The 24,588-nt window shown below is 39.6% G+C and overlaps 2 protein-coding genes across 2 annotated transcripts; one reads left to right on the forward strand and one right to left on the reverse strand.

The window, feature by feature from the left end:
* Positions 1-826: 826 nt before the first annotated feature.
* On the reverse strand, positions 827-15,426 carry LOC135721652 (retinol dehydrogenase 12). The gene is made up of 6 exons (XM_065244058.2): positions 15,112-15,426; positions 14,318-14,557; positions 14,120-14,209; positions 13,836-14,024; positions 13,026-13,135; positions 827-3,246 (listed from the first exon to the last, which is right to left on the reverse strand). Exons 1-6 carry the CDS (start codon positions 15,272-15,274, stop codon positions 3,067-3,069), a joined length of 972 nt encoding a protein of 323 aa, XP_065100130.1. The 5' UTR covers positions 15,275-15,426; the 3' UTR covers positions 827-3,066.
* A 2,669-nt stretch (positions 15,427-18,095) lies between these two features.
* Positions 18,096-24,540, forward strand: aqp7 (aquaporin 7). Its single transcript, XM_065244060.2, has 6 exons — positions 18,096-19,481; positions 22,004-22,130; positions 22,218-22,355; positions 22,460-22,578; positions 22,975-23,192; positions 24,351-24,540. The coding sequence occupies exons 1-6, from the start codon at positions 19,365-19,367 to the stop codon at positions 24,538-24,540; spliced, it is 909 nt and encodes a 302-aa protein (XP_065100132.1). The 5' UTR covers positions 18,096-19,364.
* The last annotated feature ends 48 nt before the right edge of the window (positions 24,541-24,588 follow it).

Here is a 24,588-nt window from a genome sequence, read left to right on the forward strand (position 1 = left end):
TTGTTGTATTAGGAGTGAGACCAAGTTTTATTGCAGTTTGTGAAAGTCTGTCTGTCTTCTCTTGCATTTGTGTCTGTGTATGTGAGAGGAGAACTATATCATCCGCAAATTCCAGATCATCCAGCTGCTCCCACATTGTCCACTGAATTCCATTTCTCTTCCCCTCAGTTGTTTCCCTCATGGTCCAATCAATTGCAAGAAGGAAGAGGAATGGTGAGAGAAGACATCCCTGTTTGACACCCGTCTTGACCTCGAAGCTTTGGGAAAGCTGGCCTGCATGCATAACTTTACATACAGTGCCATCATACGAGTTCTTAATAAGGTTTATGATCTTGGTGGGGATTCCATAGTATTCCATTAGTTGCCATAGTGTTGTCCGGTCTAAGCTATCAAATGCTTTTTCAAAGTCAATGAAGTTCATATACAGGGACGTGTTCCATTCAATAGACTGTTCAATGATAATGCGTAGTGTTGCTATGTGATCTGTGCATGAGCGGTCTTTCATGAATCCTGCTTGCTGGTCCCGGAGCTTCTTGTCTACAATTTCCTGAAGGCGATTGAGGATGACCCGATTAAAGACCTTACTGGGCACTGAAAGTAGTGTAATCCCTCTGTAGTTGTTGCACTTCCTTAGGTCACCCTTTTTTGGTAGTTTCACTATGTGCCCCTCTGCCCATTCTGTGGGTGTCTTCTCCTCCTCCCAAATTCTCCCAAAGAGGCTGTAGAGCATGTCTGTAGATGTATTTATATCAGTTTTAAGGGCTTCAGGTGGAATATTGTCAGGGCCAGCAGCCTTGCTGGTTTTCAGTTGTTTGATTGCCGCTCTTATTTCAATGTTATAGTGATCATATTTAATCGTTTCTCAGTCTCTTTAATAGACTACATCCAGAAAATACAGGAAATTTATAGTATTAAAACTATGAAAATGTAAACAGATGTGTCAGGTTTTTAGGGTAAACTCCCCTTCCACTTGAGCAATAGCAACTGCAGGATCTCTTTAACCTAAATAAAATGAAATCCTAATTTATAATTGTAAAGAAATTAGTCTTTGTACTTCATTCTGCTCAAAAACGCTCAAGATGTGTTTAGTGCCAAGAGAGGTCACACTAAACACAGACGATGCCTAAAAAGGACATTTAGCTGTAAAAATTTAATTTTTTATTTTTTGTACATATTTCCTGTATTTTCTGTTTGTATCTTAATAAAATAAAATGAAAAGCAAATATGAATGGAAATTAAAACTTCTAAAACAACAAGTCTGGTGGTGGTGGCTTAAGACTTTTGCACAGTACTGTAAGTCGTTTTTACAAGCAAACCTTACAATAAACAATGCAGTTGAGACAAAACAAGGGCCCTGGTATATGTTAAGACATGTCAGTAAGGTGTTTTGAAATTAAGGCAGCTCAAACATGCATTTTAGTCTGGGACTGATAAGCCCTGTCCGGGAAAGCGCCCCAAAAGAGATTATTTTAGTAACGCTTTGGTACATATTAGTACTTCAAAGGTATGTATTAGGACCTGGGTCGTCATGCACCAATTTTATTTAAAGGGGCACAGTGTGCACAGCTCACAGAAATTTGTGCATACACAGACATCAAACCAAATATATTATAGAGCTTTCAGTCTCTTCCTTGGCACCTACATTTCTAACAATCTGAGCGCCCCTGCAAAAACCTCAAAAATAAAAGTGTTGACTAACTTTTATATCAAATACTATTCAATTGGAACAATGACATATTGGCATCATATTTACATCTGAAACGGCATGTTTTGTTTATTTACGTTTTGTTTAATGAGTTGTTTAATCGTCTCATTAATTCATTTTACACAACAACTGCATTATCATATGAAATTAATGTAATTTTAAATCCATTAAAGGAATAGTCTACTAATTTTCAATATTAATCTATGTTATTACCTTAACTTCGACTCGCCTGAAAAGTCCGCTCCCCTTCTCCCTCTCATAATGGGAGAGGGAGGGTGTTACTGCGCCGAGTCGAAGTACTCCCATTAGTGCTATTACGCCATACAGTATAGTTCCTCTTTTAAATCCGCTTAGAAAAGCGCTACGTTTTATTTTGTACCACCAAACTTGCTCGTATAACTACTCGTCTTAAATAGGAAAAACGTTGGTGTGTTTGGTCACTTCTAACTTTATCTCTGTTTGATACCATTGAATGAATGGGGCTAAGCTAAATGCTATCGAAGTGTCGCAGCGCGCTCCAGCGCTTACGTGCACGCACACAGATGACAGAGGGATGTATCAACAATTCTTAGTTAAGGTAATAACATAGTTTATTATTGAAAATGAGTAGACTATTCCTTTAAGTATATAAACACAAAAATTACATAAACTATAGCCACGTGATTGATTTTAAAGTTCAATAATGATTTTAAAAAATATGTTTAGATAAAATTATTGGAGGAACGGATCTTTGCATAAAATTTTACCTCATATGTGAGCATGTGTGATTCCGCGCCCCCGTGAACTCTGGCGAACTTTGGCGTTGTACCAAGAATATGAATCTAGAAATCTCTTCTATATAACGTCGAGACGGTCACATTTTAAACCATATATTTTCTACACAGACGAGGTTACCTGCACATTACCGTACTGAGGTCTGGAAATGATGTGAGCGTATCTTACACGTTTTAATTCCTCAGATAGCCAATGCAGCAGCAACAGCAAAGCTCGTGAGCTCGCTCAGACGCTGATGACGTCAGAATAAAGTAATGTAACACGATCAAAACACTATCAAAACGGCAAAAATCTCTGAAAAGCGACAAGGACGCAACACAGAATTGATAATATTGTGCATATTAAACAGATAAAAGAAAAGTAACAGAATGGACGCGTCTTTGAAATATATATATACAGTACATGTATATAATTGGTAACACCTAAAAATTATTTCTTATATTTTATATATGATATATTTTAAGTTGATTCAACTTTGCACAGTGTGGGACCATATTTTGACCATATTTTTCTATGGGTCTAAAGCAACATGTGGGTGGATAAATGATGAAAGAATTCAGGAATTGTCTCTTTTATGTCTGATGGAATTAAGATGTAGATGTCAGTCTCTCACAGATCTCATATTCTTTCACTCCTATAGCCGGATCTCTGGCAGGAGGAGCAGGTAAAGTTATGGAACAGTCACTATTAAAATACTTCCCAGTTATTCCTTCTGCTTCTTCTGACACAGAGCAGTATAGTGGGCTGACTGCTCCCTCTTCAGAGCTCTGTAAATGAGATAAACATGTAATCAAGAAAGTTCTACAGTGATATAGTAGGAAAATGTCAAGGTCAACAAAACATTCAACCCCTTCGCCACGCTTAGATGTAAACCAGATTTTGAACCTCTGCCTTGTTCTCTCTTGCATTCCCTTTCTGTTTTAGTTCTTGTAATAATCAAGGAGCCATTTTAAAGAACCACACTTAAGCTTTTATGTCAAGGAATGTTTTGGATTTGTTTCAACTGCAGTTATGCGGAAAAGTGACACCATATGGAAGTGTGTTTTGCACCCACTTCCAGTAAAACCAGTGCTCTTTGAAGCCAAGTTCATGAGAAGTTCAGTGTGTGTGTTAAAGGATTAGTCCATTTATTTTAAAAATCCAGATAATTTACTCACCACCATGTCATCAAAAATGTTGATGTCTTTCTTTGTTCAGTGGAGAAGAAATTATGTTTTTTTGAGGAAAACATTCCAGGATTTTTCTCATTTTGATGGACCCCAACACTAAACAGTTTTTATGCAGTTTAAAATTGCAGTTTCAAAGGACTATAAACGATCCCAAATGAGGCATAAGGGTCTTATCTAGCGAAACGAATGCCATTTTTGGCAAGAAAAATTAAAACTAGATATGCAATTCCCAAGGAATTACCAGTGCATGAAAATGCAAAAAGTTGATTGCCAGAAATGTAAAAGAAATTTAGTCTAGTAGTTTACCTGGCTGTTGACATGTTTTAGTGTGAAGCTAGCATGATTTAAAAAAGTTATCATGATGAAATATGATGCTAGCATGATTAGCATGATTCAGCATGACGTTAGCATGATGCTAGCATGATTAGCATGAAGCTAGCATGACTAGCATGAAGCTAGCATGATGCTAGCATGATTAGCATGAAGCTAGCATAAAGCTAGCATGATTAGCATGAAGCTAGCATGATGATAGCATGATTAGCATGAAGCTAGCATGATGCTAGCATGATTAGCATGAAGCTAACATGATGTTAGCATGATTAGCATGAAGCTAGCATGATGCTAGCATGATCAGCATGAAGCTAGCATGATGTTAGCATGATTAGCATGAAGCTAGCATGATGCTAACATGATTATCATGCTGCTAGCATGATTAGCATGATGCTAGCATGAAGCTAGCACGATGCTAGCATGAAGCTAGCAGGATGCTAGCATGATTAGCATGAAGCTAGCAGGATGCTAGCATGATTAGCATGAAGCTAGCACAATGCTAGCATGATTAGCATGAAGCTAGCACGATGCTAGCATGATTAACATGAAGTTAGAATGTTGCTAGCATGATTAGCATGAAGCTAGCACGATGCTAGCATGATTAGCATGAAGCTAGCACAATGTTATCATGATAAACACGAAGCTAGCATGATTAGCATGAAGATAACACGATGCTAGCATGATTACCATGAAGCTAGCACGAAGCTAGCATGACTAGCATTAAGCTAGCATGATGCTAGCATGATGCTAGCATGACGTTAGCATGATGCTAGCATGATTAGCATGAAGCTAGCATGAAGCTAGCATGACTAGCATGAAGCTAGCATGATGCTAGCATGATTAGCATGAAGCTAGCATGATGCTAGCATGACTAGCATGAAGCTAGCATGATGCTAGCATGACTAGCATGAAGCTAGCACGATGTTAGCATGACTAGCATGAAGCTAGCACGATGCTAGCATGATTAACATGAAGCTAGCACGATGCTAGCATGATTAGCATGAAGCTAGCACGATGCTAGCATGATTAGCATGAAGCTAGCACGATGCTAGCATGATTAGCATGAAGCTAGCACGATGCTAGCATGATTAGCATGAAGCTAGCACGATGTTGGCATGATTAGCATGAAGCTAGCACGATGTTAGCATGATTAGCATGAAGCTAGCACGATGCTAGCATTATTAGCATGAAGCTAGCACGATGCTAGTATGATTAGCATGAAGCTAGCACGATGTTATCATGATTAGCATGAAGCTAACACGATGTTAGTATGATTAGCATGAAGCTAGCACGATGTTATCATGATTAGCATAAAGCTAACATGATGTTAGTATGATTAGCATGAAGCTAGCATAATTTGCATGAAGCTAGCATGATGCTAGCATGATTACCATGAAGTTAGCATGAATTTAGCATGAAATTAGCATGATCCTAGCATTATTAGCATGATGCTAGCATGATTAAGATGATGCTAGCATGACTAGCATGAAGCTAGCATGATTTAGCATGAAGCTAACAAGATTTAGCATGAAGCTAGCATGATTTAACATTAAGTTAGCAAGATTTATTATAAAATTAGCATAAAGCTAGCATGAAACTAGCACGAAGCTAGCATGACTTAGCATGAAGCAAGCATGAAGCTAATATGACCCAAAGACCCAACCCCCATGTCTCTATGATGTCCGGATCCAGAGATATAAGGCTTTGTTTATTATGTTGCTAGGCTGCTCATATTTGGTTGCTAGGGGCGTGGCTTAATACCTCAATAAGGATGGTGAGAGACTGATTGGATGCCTGAGTAAAATGAGCCCACCCCCATGTCTCTGTGACACTGTGCTGCAAAGATATCCATCTGGGCATTTTATAATGGCAGTCTATGGGAGATGTTGCTAGGGTGCCCAAAATGGTTGCTAGGGGCGTGGCTTGATAGCTCAATAAGGATCCTAAGGGACTGATTGGATGCCTGAGTAAAATGAGCCCACCCCCATGTCTCTACGACACTGCGCTGCAAAGATATCCCATCTGGGACGTTTTTATTTCCTTATATGGGCATGATTCCTGCCCCATTATAAGTCTATGGGGAAATTTGGGGGCCTCTTACACCCCAGGGGTACAACTTACACCCCATTGTGAGGTATGTTCTTACAGAGCCTGCCAGCCTCTTCAAATGTGGCAAGTCACAAGTTTCTGTGAAATTCTAGGTCTGAGCTACGACTCGTCAAAGTTTGTCTCCATGTTAAGTCAATGGGATTTTTCGGCTGCTTTTTCGCCCCTGGGGCGAAGACCGTACCCCCGATCGCTTATAAAAGTCATAGCCCACTATTCCCGAATAGTCCGCACGTTTGAGAGTTTGAATGAAGTTTCTAAGTTAAGCGGTTCGAGCCGTATTAATTGCCGAAATTTTGTTGGAAGAATAATAATAATAATAATAATAACTAGATATGCAATTCCCAAGGAATTACCAGTGCATGAAAATGCAAAAAGTTGATTGCCAGAAATGTAAAAGAAATTTAGTCTAGTAGTTTACCTGGCTGTTGACATGTTTTAGTGTGAAGCTAGCATGATTTAAAAAAGTTATCATGATGAAATATGATGCTAGCATGATTAGCATGATTCAGCATGACGTTAGCATGATGCTAGCATGATTAGCATGAAGCTAGCATGAAGCTAGCATGACTAGCATGAAGGTAGCATGATGCTAGCATGACTAGCATGAAGCTAGCATGATGCTAGCATGATTAGCATGAAGCTAGCATGATTAGCATGAAGCTAGCATGATGCTAGCATGATTAACATGAAGCTAACATGATGTTAGCATGATTAGCATGAAGCTAGCATGATGCTAGCATGATTAGCATGAAGCTAGCATGATGCTAGCATGATTAGCATGAAGCTAGCACGATGCTAGCATGATTAGCATGAAGCTAGCACGATGCTAGCACGATGCTAGCATGATTAGCATGAAGCTAGCACGATGCTAGCATGATTAGCATGAAGCTAGCACGATGCTAGCATGATTAGCATGAAGCTAGCACGATGCTAGCATGATTAGCATGAAGCTAGCACGATGCTAGCATGATTAGCATGAAGCTAGCACGATGCTAGCATGATTAGCATGAAGCTAGCACGATGCTAGCATGATTAGCATGAAGCTAGCACGATGCTAGCATGATTAGCATGAAGCTAGCACGATGTTATCATGATTAGCATGAAGCTAGCACGATGCTAGCATGATTAGCATGAAGCTAGCACGATGCTAACATGATTAGCATGAAGCTAGCACGTTGCTAGCATGATTAGCATGAAGCTAGCACGATGCTAGCATGATTAGCATGAAGCTAGCACAATGTTATCATGATAAACACGAAGCTAGCATGATTAGCATGAAGCTAACACGATGCTAGCATGACTAACATGAAGCTAGCATGAAGCTAGCATGAAGCTAGCATGATGCTAGCATGATTAGCATGAAGCTAGCACGATGCTAGCATGATTAGCATGAAGCTAGCACGTTGCTAGCATGATTAGCATGAAGCTAGCACGATGCTAGCATGATTAGCATGAAGCTAGCACGATGTTATCATGATAAACACGAAGCTAGCATGATTAGCATGAAGCTAACACGATGTTAGCATGACTAACATGAAGCTAGCATGAAGCTAGCATGACTAGCATGAAGCTAACATGATGCTAGCATGATTAGCATGAAGCTAGCATGATGCTAGCATGATTAGCATGAAGCTAGCATGAAGCTAGCATGATTAGCATGAAGCTAGCACGATGCTAGCATGATTAGCATGAAGCTAGCACGTTGCTAGCATGATTAGCATGAAGCTAGCACGATGGTAGCATGATTAGCATGAAGCTAGCACAATGTTATCATGATAAACACGAAGCTAGCATGATTAGCATGAAGCTAACACGATGCTAGCATGACTAACATGAAGCTAGCATGAAGCTAGCATGACTAGCATGAAGCTAGCATGATGCTAGCATGATTAGCATGAAGCTAGCATGATGCTAGCATGATTAGCATGAAGCTAGCATGATTAGCATGAAGCTAGCATGATGCTAGCATGATTAACATGAAGCTAACATGATGTTAGCATGATTAGCATGAAGCTAGCATGATGCTAGCATGATTAGCATGAAGCTAGCATGATGCTAGCATGATTAGCATGAAGCTAGCACGATGCTAGCATGATTAGCATGAAGCTAGCACGATGCTAGCACGATGCTAGCATGATTAGCATGAAGCTAGCATGAAGCTAGCATGACTAGCATGAAGCTAGCACGATGCTAGCATGACTAGCATGAAGCTAGCACGATGCTAGCATGATTAGCATGAAGCTAGCACGATGCTAGCATGATTAGCATGAAGCTAGCACGATGCTAGCATGATTAGCATGAAGCTAGCACGATGCTAGCATGATTAGCATGAAGCTAGCACGATGCTAGCATGATTAGCATGAAGCTAGCACGATGCTAGCATGATTAGCATGAAGCTAGCACGATGCTAGCATGATTAGCATGAAGCTAGCACGATGCTAGCATGATTAGCATGAAGCTAGCACGATGCTAGCATGATTAGCATGAAGCTAGCACGATGCTATCATGATTAGCATGAAGCTAGCACGATGTTATCATGATTAGCATGAAGCTAACAAGATGTTAGTATGATTAGCATGAAGCTAGCACGATGTTATCATGATTAGCATAAAGCTAACATGATGTTAGTATGATTAGCATGAAGCTAGCATAAATTGCATGAAGCTAGCATGATGCTAGCATGATTACCATGAAGTTAGCATGAATTTAGCATAAAATTAGCATGATCCTAGCATTATTAGCATGATGCTAGCATGATTAAGATGATGCTAGCATGATTAGCATGAAGCTAGCATGATTTAGCATGAAGCTAACAAGATTTAACATGAAGCTAGCATGATTTAACATTAAGTTAGCAAGATTTATTATAAAATTAGCATAAAGCTAGCATGAAACTAGCACGAAGCTAGCATGACTTAGCATGAAGCAAACATGAAGCTAATATGACCCAAAGACCCAACCCCCATGTCTCTATGACACTGCGCTGCAAAGATATCCCATCCGGGACGTTTTTAGTTCCTTATATGGGCATGATTCCTGCTCCATTATAAGTCTATGGGGAAATTTGGGGACCTCTTACACCCCAGGGGTACAGCTTACACCCCATTGTGAGGTATGTTCTTACAGAGCCTGCCAGCCTCTTCAAATGTGGCAAGTCACAAGTTTCTGTGAAATCCTAGGTCTGAGCTACGACTCGTCAAAGTTTGTCGCAATGTTAAGTCAATGGGATTTTTCGGCTGCTTTTTCGCCCCTGGGGCGAAGACCGTACCCCCGATCGCTTATAAAAGTCATAGCACACTATTCCCGAATAGTCCGCACGTTTGAGAGTTTGAATGAAGTTTCTAAGTTAAACGGTTCGAGCCGTATTAATTGCGGAAATTTGGTTGGAAGAATAATAATAATAATAATAATAATAATAATAACTAGATAGGTACATTTCCTGAAGAAAATGTGAGTGGTGCTTGCCGTGGCAAATTTCGGGGGACAATATATGATTATACTCCAAGCCAAAAGTAAAACAATTCAACCCACATGTCTCTACGATATTCTGATGCGAAGATATAAGGCTTTGTTTATTCGGTTGCTAGGGTACTGTATTTGGTTGCTAGGGAGAAAATTGGCATCCACTAGTGATTACACTCCGAGTCACGAGTCAAACGGTCAAACCCCTCTGTCTCTACGATGTTCTGATGCGGAGATATAAGGCTTTGTTTACTCTGTTGCTAGGGTACTGTATTTGGTTGCTAAGGAAAAAAATGGCATCCACTAGTGATTACCCTCCGAGTCACGAGTCAAACGATCCAACCCCCGTGTCTCTACGATGTTCTGATGCGGAGATATAAGGCTTTGTTTACTCTGTTGCTAGGGTACTGTATTTGGTTGCTAGGGAAAAAAATGGCATCCACTAGTGATTACCCTCCGAGTCACGAGTCAAACGGTCTAACCCCCGTGTCTCTACGATGTTCTGATGCGGAGATATAAGGCTTTGTTTACTCTGTTGCTAGGGTACTGTATTTGGTTGCTAGGGAAAAAAATGGCATCCACTAGTGATTACCCTCCGAGTAACGAGTCAAACGGTCCAACCCCCGTGTCTCTACGATGTTCTGATGCGGAGATATAAGGCTTTGTTTACTCTGTTGCTAGGGTACTGTATTTGGTTGCTAGGGAAAAAAAATGGCATCCACTAGTGATTACCCTCCGAGTCACGAGTCAAACGGTCCAAACCCCGTGTCTCTACGATGTTCTGATGCGGAGATATAAGGCTTTGTTTACTCTGTTGCTAGGGTACTGTATTTGGTTGCTAGGGAAATAAATTGCATCCACTAGTGATTACCCTCCGAGTCACGAGTCAAACGGTCCAACCCCCGTGTCTCTACGATGTTCTGATGCAGAGATATAAGGCTTTGTTTACTCTGTTGCTAGGGTACTGTATTTGGTTGCTAGGGAAAAAAATGGCATCCACTAGTGATTACCCTCCGAGTCACGAGTCAAACGGTCCAAACCCCATGTCTCTACGATGTTCTGATGCGGAGATATAAGGCTTTGTTTACTCTGTTGCTAGGGTACTGTATTTGGTTGCTAGGGAAAAAAATGGCATCCACTAGTGATTACCCTCCGAGTCACGAGTCAAACGGTCCAAACCCCATGTCTCTACGATGTTCTGATGCGGAGATATAAGGCTTTGTTTACTCTGTTGCTAGGGTACTGTATTTGGTTGCTAGGGAAAAAAATGGCATGCACTAGTGATTACCCTCCGAGTCATGAGTCAAACGGTCCAACCCCCATGTCTCTACGATGTTCTGATGTGGAGATATAAGGCTTTGTTTACTCTGTTGCTAGGGTACTGTATTTGGTTGCTAGGGGCGTGGCTTGGGAGTGGCCAATGATGTGCCCAGTGATTACACTCCGAGTCACAAGTAAAACGGTCCAACCCCCGTGTCTCTACGATGTTCTGATGCGGAGATATAAGGCTTTGTTTACTCTGTTGCTAGGGTACTGTATTTGGTTGCTAGGGGCGTGACTTGGGAGTGGCCAATGATGTGCCCAGTGATTACACTCCGAGTCACAAGTAAAACGGTCCAACCCCCGTGTCTCTACAATGTTCTGATGCGGAGAAATAAGGATTTGTTTATTCGGTTGCTAGGGTGCTCCAATTTGGTTGCTAGGGGCGTGGCTTGGGAGTGGCCAATGATGCGGCCAGTGATTACCCTCCGAGTCACGAGTAAAACGGTCCAACCCCCGTGATTCTATGATGTTCTGATGCAGAGATATAAGGCTTTGTTTATTCGGTTGCTAGGGTGCTCATATTTGGTTGCTAGGGGCGTGGCTTGGGAGTGGCCAATGATGTCGCAAGTTATTACGCTCTGAGTCACAAGTAAAATGGTCCAACCCCACTGTCTCTACGATGTTCTGATGCGGAGAAATAAGGATTTGTTTATTCGGTTGCTAGGGTGCTCCAATTTGGTTGCTAGGGGCGTGGCTTGGGAGTGGCCATTGATGCGGCCAGTGATTACCCTCCGAGTCATGAGTAAAACGGTCCAACCCCCATGATTCCACGATGTTCTGATGTCGAGATATAACTGTTTGAATTTTATGTTGCTAGGGTGCTTAAAAGTGGTTGCTAGGGGCGTGGCTTAATAGCTCTGGGACTATCCTGATAAATTGATTGGATGTCTGAGTAAAATGAGCCCACCCCCATGTCTCTACGACATTGTAAAGCGAAGATATCCCATCTGGAACTTTTTTATTCCCTTATATGGGCATGTTTCCTGCCCCATTATAAGTCAATGGGAATTTTCGGGTGCCTCTTACACCCCAGGGGTGCAGCTTACACCCCAATGTGATGTATGTTCTTACAGAGTCTATCACCCTCTTCAAATGTTGTAACCTACATGTTTCTACAAAATCCTCAAACGGAGCTATGACCCGTCAAAGTTCGGCCCAATGTTAAGTCAATGGGATTTTTCGGTTGGTTTTTCGCCCCCCTTTCGAAAATCCTGCACCCGATCGCTTATAAAAGTCATAGCACACCTCTCCTTAATAATCCGGTCGATTTGAGCCCTCTTTCATGGGACTGTGGCAAACCGTGCGGGACGAGTTACGCGCCGAAAAAGTGTGCAGACATAAGAATAAGATATAATAATAATAATAAGTATGAGCAATAATAATAGTGATGCCTTGCATAAATGCAAGCACCACTAATAATAAAAAGCCCAGTAAGAACAGTACAGCGCATTTTCAATGCACTGTAATAAAAAGCCCAGTAAGAACAGTACAGCGCATTTTCAATGCACTGTAAATATGCACTTTTAAACCACAAATTCTCATCTATCGCCATTCCTGTGATGCACTAGCCCGACCTCATGTAATTGCGTAATGCTGTGGAAAGGTCACGTGTTACATATATGAAACGCACATTTGCAGACCATTTTAAACAATAAACTGACACAAAGACATTAATAAGTATCATTTCACATACAACAACCTTTTAACGGTCCTCTTTCTCCACACTTAAACACTGGGGCGTAGTTTCGCATACGTCATCCGTGACCTCTTGACGTGATGACGTATTACATGAGGTCGCGCTGGCGCATCACAGGACCGGAGGAAGACGAGAAGTTGTAGTTTAAAAGTTTCTTGCCAAAAATTACAATCGTTTCGCTAGATACGACCCTTATGCCTCGTTTATCGTTTAGAGTCCTTTGAAACTGCAATTTTAAACTGCATTAAAACTGTGTTGGGGTCCATTAAAGTCCATTAAAATGAGAAAAATCCTGAAATATTTTCCTCAAAAAACAAAATTTCTTCTCGACTGAACAAAGAAAGACATTAACTTTTTGGATGACATGGTGGTGAGTAAATTATCCGGATTTTTTTTAAGAAAATTGACTAATCCTTTAAGCGACACTGGATTGAACACTGGGTGTTTTGTGACTTACTTTAAAGAAGAAAAATCCAACCATGTTGAAGAGGAATCGGACAATAAAGTTATAGTTTCTCATGACTTCTGTCATAACTACACCAGGATGCAAAGAGTTTGCTGTGACACCTGAAACATGTAGGAAACACACAGGCATCAATCGTTTTAAAGACAAAACAACAAGCACTTGGCTAAAGTCCTGGGTGCCTTCTTGATATCAAACGATAAAATTTAAGAGGGATAGTTCACCCAAAAAAACATTTACTCACCCTCATGTTGTTTTGAACCAGCATGAGTTTCTTTATTCTGTTAAATACAAAGATATTTTGAACAATATCACACAGTTGGTGGTACCCATTGACTTTCATATATTGGTTTATCCTACCATGGAAGTCATTGGGTATGGTAATGTGTGCTTACCATCATTTATCAAAATATCTTCTTTTTGGTTGAACCATCCCGTAAATTTTAATCTTTGGGCATATGTTTGTTGTCCAGCTGTACGAATTTGGGAGCTTTTACTTTCTCTCTCTCTCTCTCTCTCTCTCTCTCTCTCTCTCTCTCTCTCTCTCTCTCTCTCTCTCTCTCTCTCTCTCTTTATTATTTATCTATCCAGATGAAAATCTCAGCCTACTCAGTTTATGTTTTTCTTGGTTACATAAACCTCCATTTAGTATTCTTGATGTCTACACAAATGATCTGGAACGAATATAATTTAAGATTGATTTCTCGTGTATGAATCTAATTTGGATTCACTGTTTCTTTTCTAAAGACAGCACCAGATGAAAGCTCATGGAAGAAATGAAAAAAAAGTGATTTGGATGTGTACCTGTGCCCTGAAGCCTGCGTGCCAACTCATTTGTCCAAATGACATTGTGTAACTTAGTGTGATTATAGGCACTATCCATCACATAAGTTAAGTTCTCCCCACGGAAATGAGAGAAGTCCACTTCACCTCTCCAGTGATTCACAGAAGCAATATTTACAATGCGAGCAGGGGCTGATTTTTTCAGTAGGTCTGCAGGATAATGAGAAGATCAGATGATGCATTGCTACCTCAAGTTCTTGGTATGCTGTACATATGCTATATCAACACTGGCATTATTGTCTGACCTAAAAGCAAATGGGTAAGTAGGAATGGCCCAATGTGGTTGGTTGCAAATGTGATATCCAACCCATCAGCTGTGATATCTTTTGGAAGGCCTGTAGAAGCAAGCAAACGAAAACGAAATGGCTGAACCAGTTTAGGCAGATTTATATTTTTTGTAGGGGAATATATATAAAAAAGAGGGATTAAGATTGAATTTCCACCTGAAGCTCCGGCATTATTGACCAGAATGTGCAATTCCTTCTCTTCCTCCAAGATCTGAGCAGCAAACTTCCTTACAGATTCAAGTGATGATGTGTCAACCAGACGCAGATGAACATTCTGGTTCCCACTACTTTTAATGATTTCCTGCAAAGCTGCTGAACCACGAGCCTCGCTCCGGCATGCCAGGAACACCCGCGCCCCACGCCGGGCAAAGTCCAGGGCAATGAACTTGCCAATTCCTGATAGTTAAGATCAGCGCAAAAAAGTTGATTTGCGCTAATAGTATCAAAGTCAGTCATAACTTCATTTCATATGAATTCAGATATTTAATTTATGACAACATAGATTAGAGAAACATCAGCTTATGAAAATTGATAAGGTGACGCAACATTCACTCAGTAGTCAGGCTATAGATACAGTAGTAAATTGGTTCGATCACAGGGAACACAAATATTGATAAAATGTAACCTACTGTGTTATTTTAATGGACGGGATTAAAGCGACTGACGAATGCGTAAATGCGCAATCTTGAATTGTAAATTAAAGTAGCCTAAATAGAAGTATTAATTATTTCGTATGTGTGATCTCTCGCATGATTTGACATATTTGATAATTTTTCTTGAAAATAGTATATCATTCATGTTTTGCGCACTTGTTTTATGCAAACTTGTGCACGCTTACCAATAAATAAACCCAATACATGATACTTATTAGTCAAAAGTATTCTCAAATGCATTGGAACAAATAAATAAACCCAATAAATGATACTTATATTAATCAAAAGTATTTTCACCTGTATTGGCACCCGTGACGATAGCAGTTTTCCCCTTTAACTTTACCGGACAAGCGCGCGGGTCCCACGAACCTCTCCGTTGCGCGCGCACTACGACGAACAATATCACAGTTGAAATCATCCATAAGGGATGGGAATATATGTCACTCCACTCCCACGACATTTACCAAGTTGTTGTGGCTCCGAATATTTAGATGAAAGCCGGTCGCATATCCTGGGAGACAATGGATACGAATGTGCACTGGTTGTGCGCACAGGGCTAAAAGTCTTCTATCAATGCATTACGAGTTATTCAAGCGTATTCATTCCCAGCCTCCGCTGGGTCTTAACGTCTGAATGCATGCTTATACCTTGAACAGACAAGACAGATTAAGACAGACTAACCTTAAACAAATCATAAACATTGCAGTTATATCTAACGTGGAGTTTAGGTCAGATCATAAGAAACACAAGATAGCAGGCGTTATTTGAGATATTTTGTACTCTTATTCAAAGATATAATATTTTATCAGTATGTGCATGCGTAACATGACATGCAAACGCATTACCTTGCTAGCACCACGATGAACCAGTTAAACTAGAATAGCAAAACTACCTGCATTGCTTTACTTTTTCAGAACGCATAGCATTTATGTCATATGAGAGGCACATAGAGGGTGTATTTCATAAATAGCGTTTCCAGCCAAGTTTGAGCAATTAAAAAAGAAGTATAAATACACATTTATATTTAAAATATTAATATAAAAAAATATTCTGCTATTTGAAATATTTTCATTGTCCTACAGAAATTTGCTTTTCATTTGCTTTACTTTTTTAAGATGAGGGAAAACTGGGAACTTCCATCAACTCATACAGTCACGAGAAAATTTGTTAGGCTCATCAGATTTCCTTTTCTGTTTAGCTCAGCATATTTTTCACCAAAACAAATCTTTCATCGTATTTGCAACTCCAGTAACTAACCTGTGGCTATACTACATGGTCAAATACACAAATATCCTCTGATTGTTCACAGGAAGCTGTGAGAAAATTTTATTTTCCCCTGGAATCAATTTTTTGTTCTGCCAGACTTTACGACCTCATGAAGTGCACAAAACATGATATCATATTGTGCTGATATCATTATCCTACACTCTAAAAACAAACGGTGCTATATAGCACCAAAAGTGGTTCTTTGCTCGTAATCATAGAAGAACCATTTTTAGTGCCATATAGCACCGGTGAAGCACCAGTGAAGCACCTGTGTAGAACCATATAGTGCTTTGTAGAACCATATGTGGTGCTATATGGCCCCTATATGGTTCTACACTGGTGCTTCACCAGCGCTATATGGCACTAAAAATGGTTCTTCTATGGTTACGATCCAAAGCAACAGTTTTGGTGCTATATAGCACCGTTTGTTTTTTAAGAGTGTACTCACTAAACTTCCTGTGGCATACATACTCTTGAGTGTTTGTGTGTCTTGTTTGTTAATGCTTTAAAGTGGTCGAGGCAAGCGGAGAATCATTATCTCAGCACACCAGATGCAGAACGAGTCCTTGCAACCACTGATAGATGGAAAGGTGATATACTTGCCTAAATAACAGCCCATTTTATCCCACTCATTTACAGAAATGAATAACAATGATATCATTATGTGGACAATTAGCACAAAAACTTATTTCAGATCCAAAGTTATTTGGATTGTATTTACACTCAAAAAATTATGGGTTATGTCCCATTGTTAGGTCAAATCTAAACATTTTGTAGGTTAATTTAACCCAACGGCTGGGTTTGTCCCTTTTGACCAAACGTTTTATCGAAAATGACCCAGCATAGTTTAACGTGTATGTTGAAAACCTCAGTGCATAGCTTTTGCCCTATATTCTTTAAATAATATTAAATACTTTTTAAGTACACATATGCTAAAATATATAGGGCTGCTTTGTACTTGACATGCATTAGATAGTCCTAGACTAAAAAATAAATGTAATGGCTGTCCAAACTGAAAACAACTTGCACTGACATACTTAAAATACATCAGTGCCCTTTGTTTTGCCTCAACATGCACACAAGTAATGTTTTTAGTAAGACATGTTTGTTAAAACGAGTTATATTTCCTAATTAAACTATAAGGCCTAGTCCTGGTTTAAGCTAATCCCTGTCCAGGAAACCACCCCATAGTGTTTAACCATGAATAATCTTTCAGTATGTTAGTAAAGAAAGTTTTTGCCCATTAAGGGATTAAGATTTGTGGTAATAATTGTAATGGCCGCAAGCAAACACAAAAATGTATACGTGGTGTTTACACTTTCACACAAGCAAAGACAAAAATGTGTCCCCTTATCTATATATTGAATATTATTGGATTGTACTTTGGTCTTCCATAGTTATGTATCTTTAACCAGTACTTCATACTGAATTTGTCAAACTTGATCCCATGAATGACTCTGAGAGATAAACAATCTTTATGATAAGCACAAAATCGCCAGCATGCATTAATAACAGATTCTGAGAGTACAGAGAAGAAATAACAAAAGTTTTAAAGTATTTAGAAATCTATTTTTATTAAAACATATTTGTGCAGAAACAGATCTATGGTTTAATGAAGATCTACATGCAAATTTGGGAGGAGTCTGATAATTCATTGCTGTCAAATTCTCTTAACACATGTAAAGTAAATTTGTAAAATAAGTGTCTCATTTGAATGTCGGTTTAAGCTTATCAGTATAATATATTTAAAGCAAAGAATCAATAAATAAAAGATAATTAAAGTTTAATTAAGTGAAATTGTAGGTTGCAAACATTAAAATATGACAAAACAAATTCCTAAACATTTATTTTAATATTTTTTTAGGAAATGCATATTTTTGAGTCAGGAACAGGTGTTTAAAAAGTTTTGTTTATTGAACAACATTTCAGTACATTTTAATGATTTTTTCCACAACATTTCTAATATCATAATATTACACACTGCGTGTGTAATGCTGATTGTTTGTTTATTTAAAAGTGGCATTTAAAATCATAATCCTGAAAACAGTTTGAAAGTGTTTAACAACATTACCATAAAACTAACATTTGACAATTATAAATGTAAGAACATTAGATTATTAAAATTATTTAGCTTAATGTTTAATTTATTTCTTAGGGGCATTAGCAGTTGTACCCCTTGACCTTCTGGTTGCACCACCTGACCTCTGCAATGAATTTACATTTAACAAACTTGGATTCTGGTATAAGCTTTTGTCTGTGATATCAAATTCATAAATATACAATTAAAATGTGTTTGATAAAATAGCACTTTTTTCTAGTTTTACATGGGTTGTACCACCTGACATAGAGGCAGTTTCTCAAATGTAAGGCTGCATCCTTCAGAGGTCACATTTGTAGGCTGCACGTCATCTTATTTCAGAATATTAACCATTTTTTTGTTTGTTTTACTATTATACTTAAGTTAGATGAAAATTGTTGTATGCTTATGACTTGTGAATAGTTAGTTAAGTGAAATAAACCAGGCTTAATGATGCATGCAGCCTGCATATGCGACCTCAGGATAATGCAGGCTTCCGTTTGAGATACGGCCAGAAAGCGTTCTAGCCTACCCATTACAGTAAAATAGCTATTTTTTCAGTATTTGAAAATAGTTTTTTTATCAGCCATAAAGACCACCTGAGGTTCACCGGATGATGTGTTTTTATGTTTACTGTTTATACTTGTTAACTTCATAATAAAAGGCCCATGATTGTGACCTTGACATTTGAGAACATCCAAATTGTTGGACAAAAGTTTTTCCAGTAATCCTAAAATCCCAACTCTGAATTTTTTAAACTGCTAATTTGTATGGACAGTTGCACTGTCTGCCATTTTACAATACACAAACATGTGTATTTATTATTAAAAAATACAGAAAACATATTTAGACTGATAGAATAAAGTGACATGTTATAAATTAATCAAGTTATTTTTTAAAGTACATAATGCTCCCCAACAAAAATATGCATGTCTGTTAAATTCACATATCACAAGACACAATTGTCTGTTTGTTTTAGCTCATTTCCTGTTCCCCTTCACGCACCCCAATAGGTTACTAAAGGGTACACATGTGCTAAGAAAGGGGAGGAGCCAGGGGTTTGCATAAATAGACACTGCTCAGCTGACTACACTGCAGGAAGTACAATCCAACAAAGGTTTAGGAGATCCATTCAAAGAGTCTGTATAAAAAATTACCAACCTTGAAAACAAAGAAAAGTTCAAATAAAGAAATTGAGAGGGAGAAAATGGAGGAAGTTGGTATTCGAGGCCATGTGCCACAGACTATTGTGTCTATGCTGAAGATCAAGACTGAATGGATTCGTGTATTCCTGGCAGAGACCCTCTGCACGTACAGCATGATGGTAAGGGGGCCTTTAATTCTCCTTCATTAAAATTTGAATCATAGTGACTAATTAGCATTTTTACAATTGAGCCATTGTCATTATGTGATGACACCAAGTTTGCCATGCAGTTCAATAGAACTGTTGAGTGTTGCTTGATTCTGGAATCAGTTTATTCACTAAATGAACTTATTCAACAAATGAAGCATTAGACACCGAAAGCAAGCATGCTCGCTCGCACGCTCGCACGCTCGCACGCTCGCACGCTCGCACGCACGCACACGCACACGCACACGCACACGCACACGCTCGCTCGCACGCACGCACGCACGCACGCACGCACGCACGCACGCACGCACGCACGCACGCACGCACGCACGCACGCACGCACGCACGCACGCACGCACGCACGCACACACACACACACACACACACACACACACACACACACACACACACACACACACACACGAGTGGTCAGTAATAACGTTTGGGTCAGACCATGTGGTATCTAAATCCTATTTTTAGAAACATTGGCTGGTATCATGTTATTCCAGAATTGTCATATGATATATGTAAATTTTTTTTAGATAAATCAAGCCCACCTTACATTTTTTTTTAACCTGCTTCACTTTAAACATATCGTTGGGTCAAAAGTGTCACATTTACCAATGCTAGGTTGTTTTAATCCATTGTTGGGTGAAATATAAACATTTAATTGGTAAATTTAACCCAATGTCTGGGTTTATCCCTTTTTGACCCAATGATGGGTTGAAAATGACCCAGGATTTTTTTTGTGTTTACTCCGAAAAATTACACTCGAAAATGCTGGGTTATTTCAAATATCAGAAACAGGTGAAATAACTCCGCACGGGATAATTTAGTGGTTAGTACACAATATTTAAGGGACACTCCACTTTTTTTGAAAAAATTATAATTTTCCACCTCCTCTAGAGTGAAACATTTGATTTTGTTACCTTTTTAGAATTCATTCAGCTGATCTCTGGGTCTGGCGGTATCACTTTTAGCATAGCTTAGCATAACCTACTGAATCTGATTAGACCATTAGCATTGCGCTAAAAAATAACCAAAGAGTTTGGATATTTTTCCTATTTAAAACTTGACTCTTCTGTAGTTACATCGTGTACTAAGACTGACAGAAAATTAAAAGTTGTGATTTTCTAGGCAGATGATGGCTAGGAACTATACTCTCATTCTGGCATAATAATCAAGGACTTTGCTGCTGTAACATGGCTGCAAGAGGCGCAATGATATTATGTACACTGCACAAAAATAGTCCCTTTAGTAGAAAATCACAACTTTTAGGACGGTTTCACATTTGGTGCGATTGCCTGGTACGAACCAGAGTTCGATTGCTCCCCCCTCCCCATGGACTGTGTTCACATATTATTTTTGCATCCGAACCGCGGTACGCTTGCATCATCAAGCTGCAGCCGGCAAGTTCTCATGTTGCTTGGCAACCGCTGTAAACGAGAAGACGACAAGCGTGATTGACGAACTCCAAGCAAGAGAAATGATTTCTGAATGCCTCCGCAAAAATTGACGTCGGCGGACAGACCGTTGTCATCGAAACGACTTTAGTATGTTTGGGGCAGACAGACGCAAGTGCGTTTCTGTATTATTTCTTTGAAAACAAAACCAAAGGTTTAAAAAATAAGAACAAAAGTCAAGCAAGCATTCTATGCATTTTGTTGTCAAGGTAAGTGCACGCACACAAACACACACGTCTGTTTTGGTGGGACATTCCATATAATACGTAATTAACAGCGGTTCACTTACGCGATTTGGTACGATTGCGCTCACATTAGCAGCGAACCAATCTGGAGTTCACATGAACCGGACCCCAGACCACCCTTTTTACGCGGACCTGAGTACGTTTTGCGGGTGCGCACCCGAGTTCGGAAGACAGCGTTCACATCATCCAAATGTACCGAACTCTGATGTCAATCGAACCCGGGTGCGCACCAAAAGTGCTAATGTGAAAACGCCCTTCATTTTCTGTCGGTCTACACGGTGTAACTACAGAAGAGTCAAGTTTTAAATAGGAAAAATTTCCAAACTCTTTGGTTATTTTTTAGCGTGATGCTAATGGTCTAATCGGATTCAATGGATTATGCTAAGCTATGCTACAAGTAGTGCCGCTAGACCCAGAGATCAGCTAAATGGATTCCAAAATGGTAAAAATCTAATGTTTAACTCTAGGGGAGCTGGAAAATGAGCATATTTTCAAAAAAAGTGGAGTGTCCCTTTAAAGTGCACTTAAAGAAATACTGGCTCTGACTTTCCTTTTTAGCAAAAACTCTGGGTTACTAGTAAAAAAGGGACAACCCAGCAGTTGGGATAAATTAACCCAGAAAATGTTTTGACCCAACAAACAATGAGTTGAAAAAAGCATTTTAAAACAACCCAGCATAGGCTAAATTACGACCCAATAGGTTTGTCACTTGACCCGTTGTTGAGATAAAAATAACCCAGCATTTTTTATTGCTGAAAACTGCTTTTAAATTGATATTGAATTCCAGGTGTTTGGCCTTGGGTCTGTAGCACAAGTGGTCATGGGAGATGGTATATTTGGAGAGTATCTCAGCATAAACATAGGCTTTGCACTAGGTGTGGCTATGGGCATGCACGTTGGTGGAAAGGTGTCAGGTAAGACAGCTCCCACATTTTGACCAAGATGACTTTTGCTATATTGCAAGATTCAACAAAAATAACATGTTTTATTCTATCACACAGGTGCTCATATGAATGCAGCCGTTTCTTTCACAATGTCTGTGTTTGGCCGTTTGCCCTGGAAGATGCTTCCCCTCTATGTTTTCGCTCAGTTTCTGGGTTCCTTCTTGGCTGCGGGGACCGTGTTTGTCATTTACAATGGTGGGCATACTCATTTCAAAACTTGGAAGTGATTTTGTACATAATGATTTTGCCTGGGTATGTAAAAAATGTTTCTTTGTTCACATCAATACTTTGCTTTATAGATGCTATTTATCATTACTGTGGTGGCAATTTCACCGTGTCTGGTCCCAAAGCAACAGCTGGAATTTTTGCAACATATCCGGCCCCTTACCTCTCAATCTACACCGGATTCCTTGACCAGGTATTTCAATATGGATGTTTTATTATGGTAAATGGTAAATGGACTGCATTTATATAGAGCTTTTAACTGACCTATGGCCATCCAAAGCGCTTTACAATTAGCCTCACATTCACCCATCCACTCACACATTCATACACCGACGGCGGTGTAAGCCATGCAAGGCGCCATCCAGCTCGTCGGGAGCAGCTGGGGTTAGGTGTCTTGCTCAAGGACACCTCGACACTTGGTCCGGTGGAGCCGGGGTTGAACCACCAACCTTCCGGTTTGCAGACAACCTACATGAACCACTAGGACACTACCGCCCCACATTTTTTATATTCCCAAAAATAACTTTAAATAAAGATAATATTAGTAGAATATAATTTAAATCTTACATCTATACTTTGTTTAAATAAGGTTCTGGGAACTGCCATGCTGTTGCTGTGTCTAATGGCTCTGGCTGACCAGAAAAACAAGCCGGTGGTACCCGGAGGGGAACCTGTAGGTGTGGGGCTTCTGGTGCTTCTCATTGGGATCTCGCTGGGGAGCAACAGTGGCTATGCCATCAATCCCACACGAGACCTGGGACCAAGAATCTTTACACTGATGGCAGGTTGGGGCCTTGAGGTTTTCAGGTAAATAGTCGACATTAAGTTATATAAACATTTTTAGATGAATGTGTATTTGGATTATCTATCACCTGCTTTTTAAGTTTGCCAATACGAGTCCTAACACGTTGATTTTAAGTCGTCCATGTCAGGAATCATAAGTAAAAACGTATCGCATTCCAGTGTCAGATAGTGATATCTCTGAACTTAAAGGGATAGTTCACCCAAAAAATGAAAATAATATAATTAATGACTCACCCTCATGTTGTCCCAAACTCGTAAGCCCTCCGTTCATCTTCAGTTTAGGATGTTTAATATTTAGTCAGAGAGCTTGTTGACCCTTCATTGAAAATCTATGTACGGTATAATGTCCATGTCCAGAAAGGTAATAAAAGCATCTTCAAAGTAGTCCATGTGACATCAGTGGGTCAGTTAGAATGTGTTGAAGCATCGAAAATACATTTTGGTCCAAAAATAACTAAAATTACGACTTTATTCAGCATTGTCTTCTCTTCCGCGTCTGTTGTGAAGCGCATGCGCAAGATTAAAGTCACGTGACTGTAGTGAGGCAGATGACATACGAAGTGGCTGACGTGTTATCTGGTGCGCCCCAGCTGTTTTTTTTTCTGTGCACGCCCGGGCTTCATTAACAGTCTGAGGGAAACGCACGCTGTAAGTTTGAAAAAAAAAAAAACTTCGCAAACACGTCAGCTGCGTCACTGCAGTTACGTGACTTTAGTCTCACGCATGCGCTTCACAACAGACGCGGAAGAGAAGACAATGCTGAATAAAGTCGTAATTTTAGTTATTTTTGGACCAAAATGTATTTTCGATGCTTCAACACATTCTAACTAACCCACTGATGTCACATGGACTACTTTGCTGATGTTTTTATTACCTTTCTGGACATGGACCGTATACCGTATGTAGATTTTCAATGAAGGGTCAACAAGCTCTCGAACTAAATATAAAACATCTTAAACTGTGTTTTAAAGATGAACGGAGGTCTTCCAAGTTTGGAACGACATGAGGGTGTGTCATTAATGACATTATTTTCATTTTTAGGTGAACTATCCCTTTAAGTATGGCTGCATGGTGTAGTTTAATATAAAATGTGTAGTTACACCATACACTGAAGTCTCACTGATGAATAAAGCAGCTGTAAATTACATTACTTCCCTCCAGGGCTGGCAATGGCTGGTGGTGGGTACCTGTGGTGGCACCTTTATTCGGAGGAGTGCTCGGGGCTTTAATCTACACAGCATTTGTAGAGCTACACCACCCTGATCACAGTAGCACAGAGGCGTTGTCTACAGATGATCCTGAATGTGTTTCTCTGGACAAATACAAAAACAGTACAGAGATATGTATATGAGAATTCCACTCTGAGACCGGATTAGTTTAGTACTGGGAGCATTAAAAT

The sequence above is a fragment of the Paramisgurnus dabryanus genome, chromosome 18 (genome assembly GCF_030506205.2).
Source record: "Paramisgurnus dabryanus chromosome 18, PD_genome_1.1, whole genome shotgun sequence".
Taxonomy (NCBI): Eukaryota; Metazoa; Chordata; class Actinopteri; order Cypriniformes; family Cobitidae; genus Paramisgurnus; species Paramisgurnus dabryanus.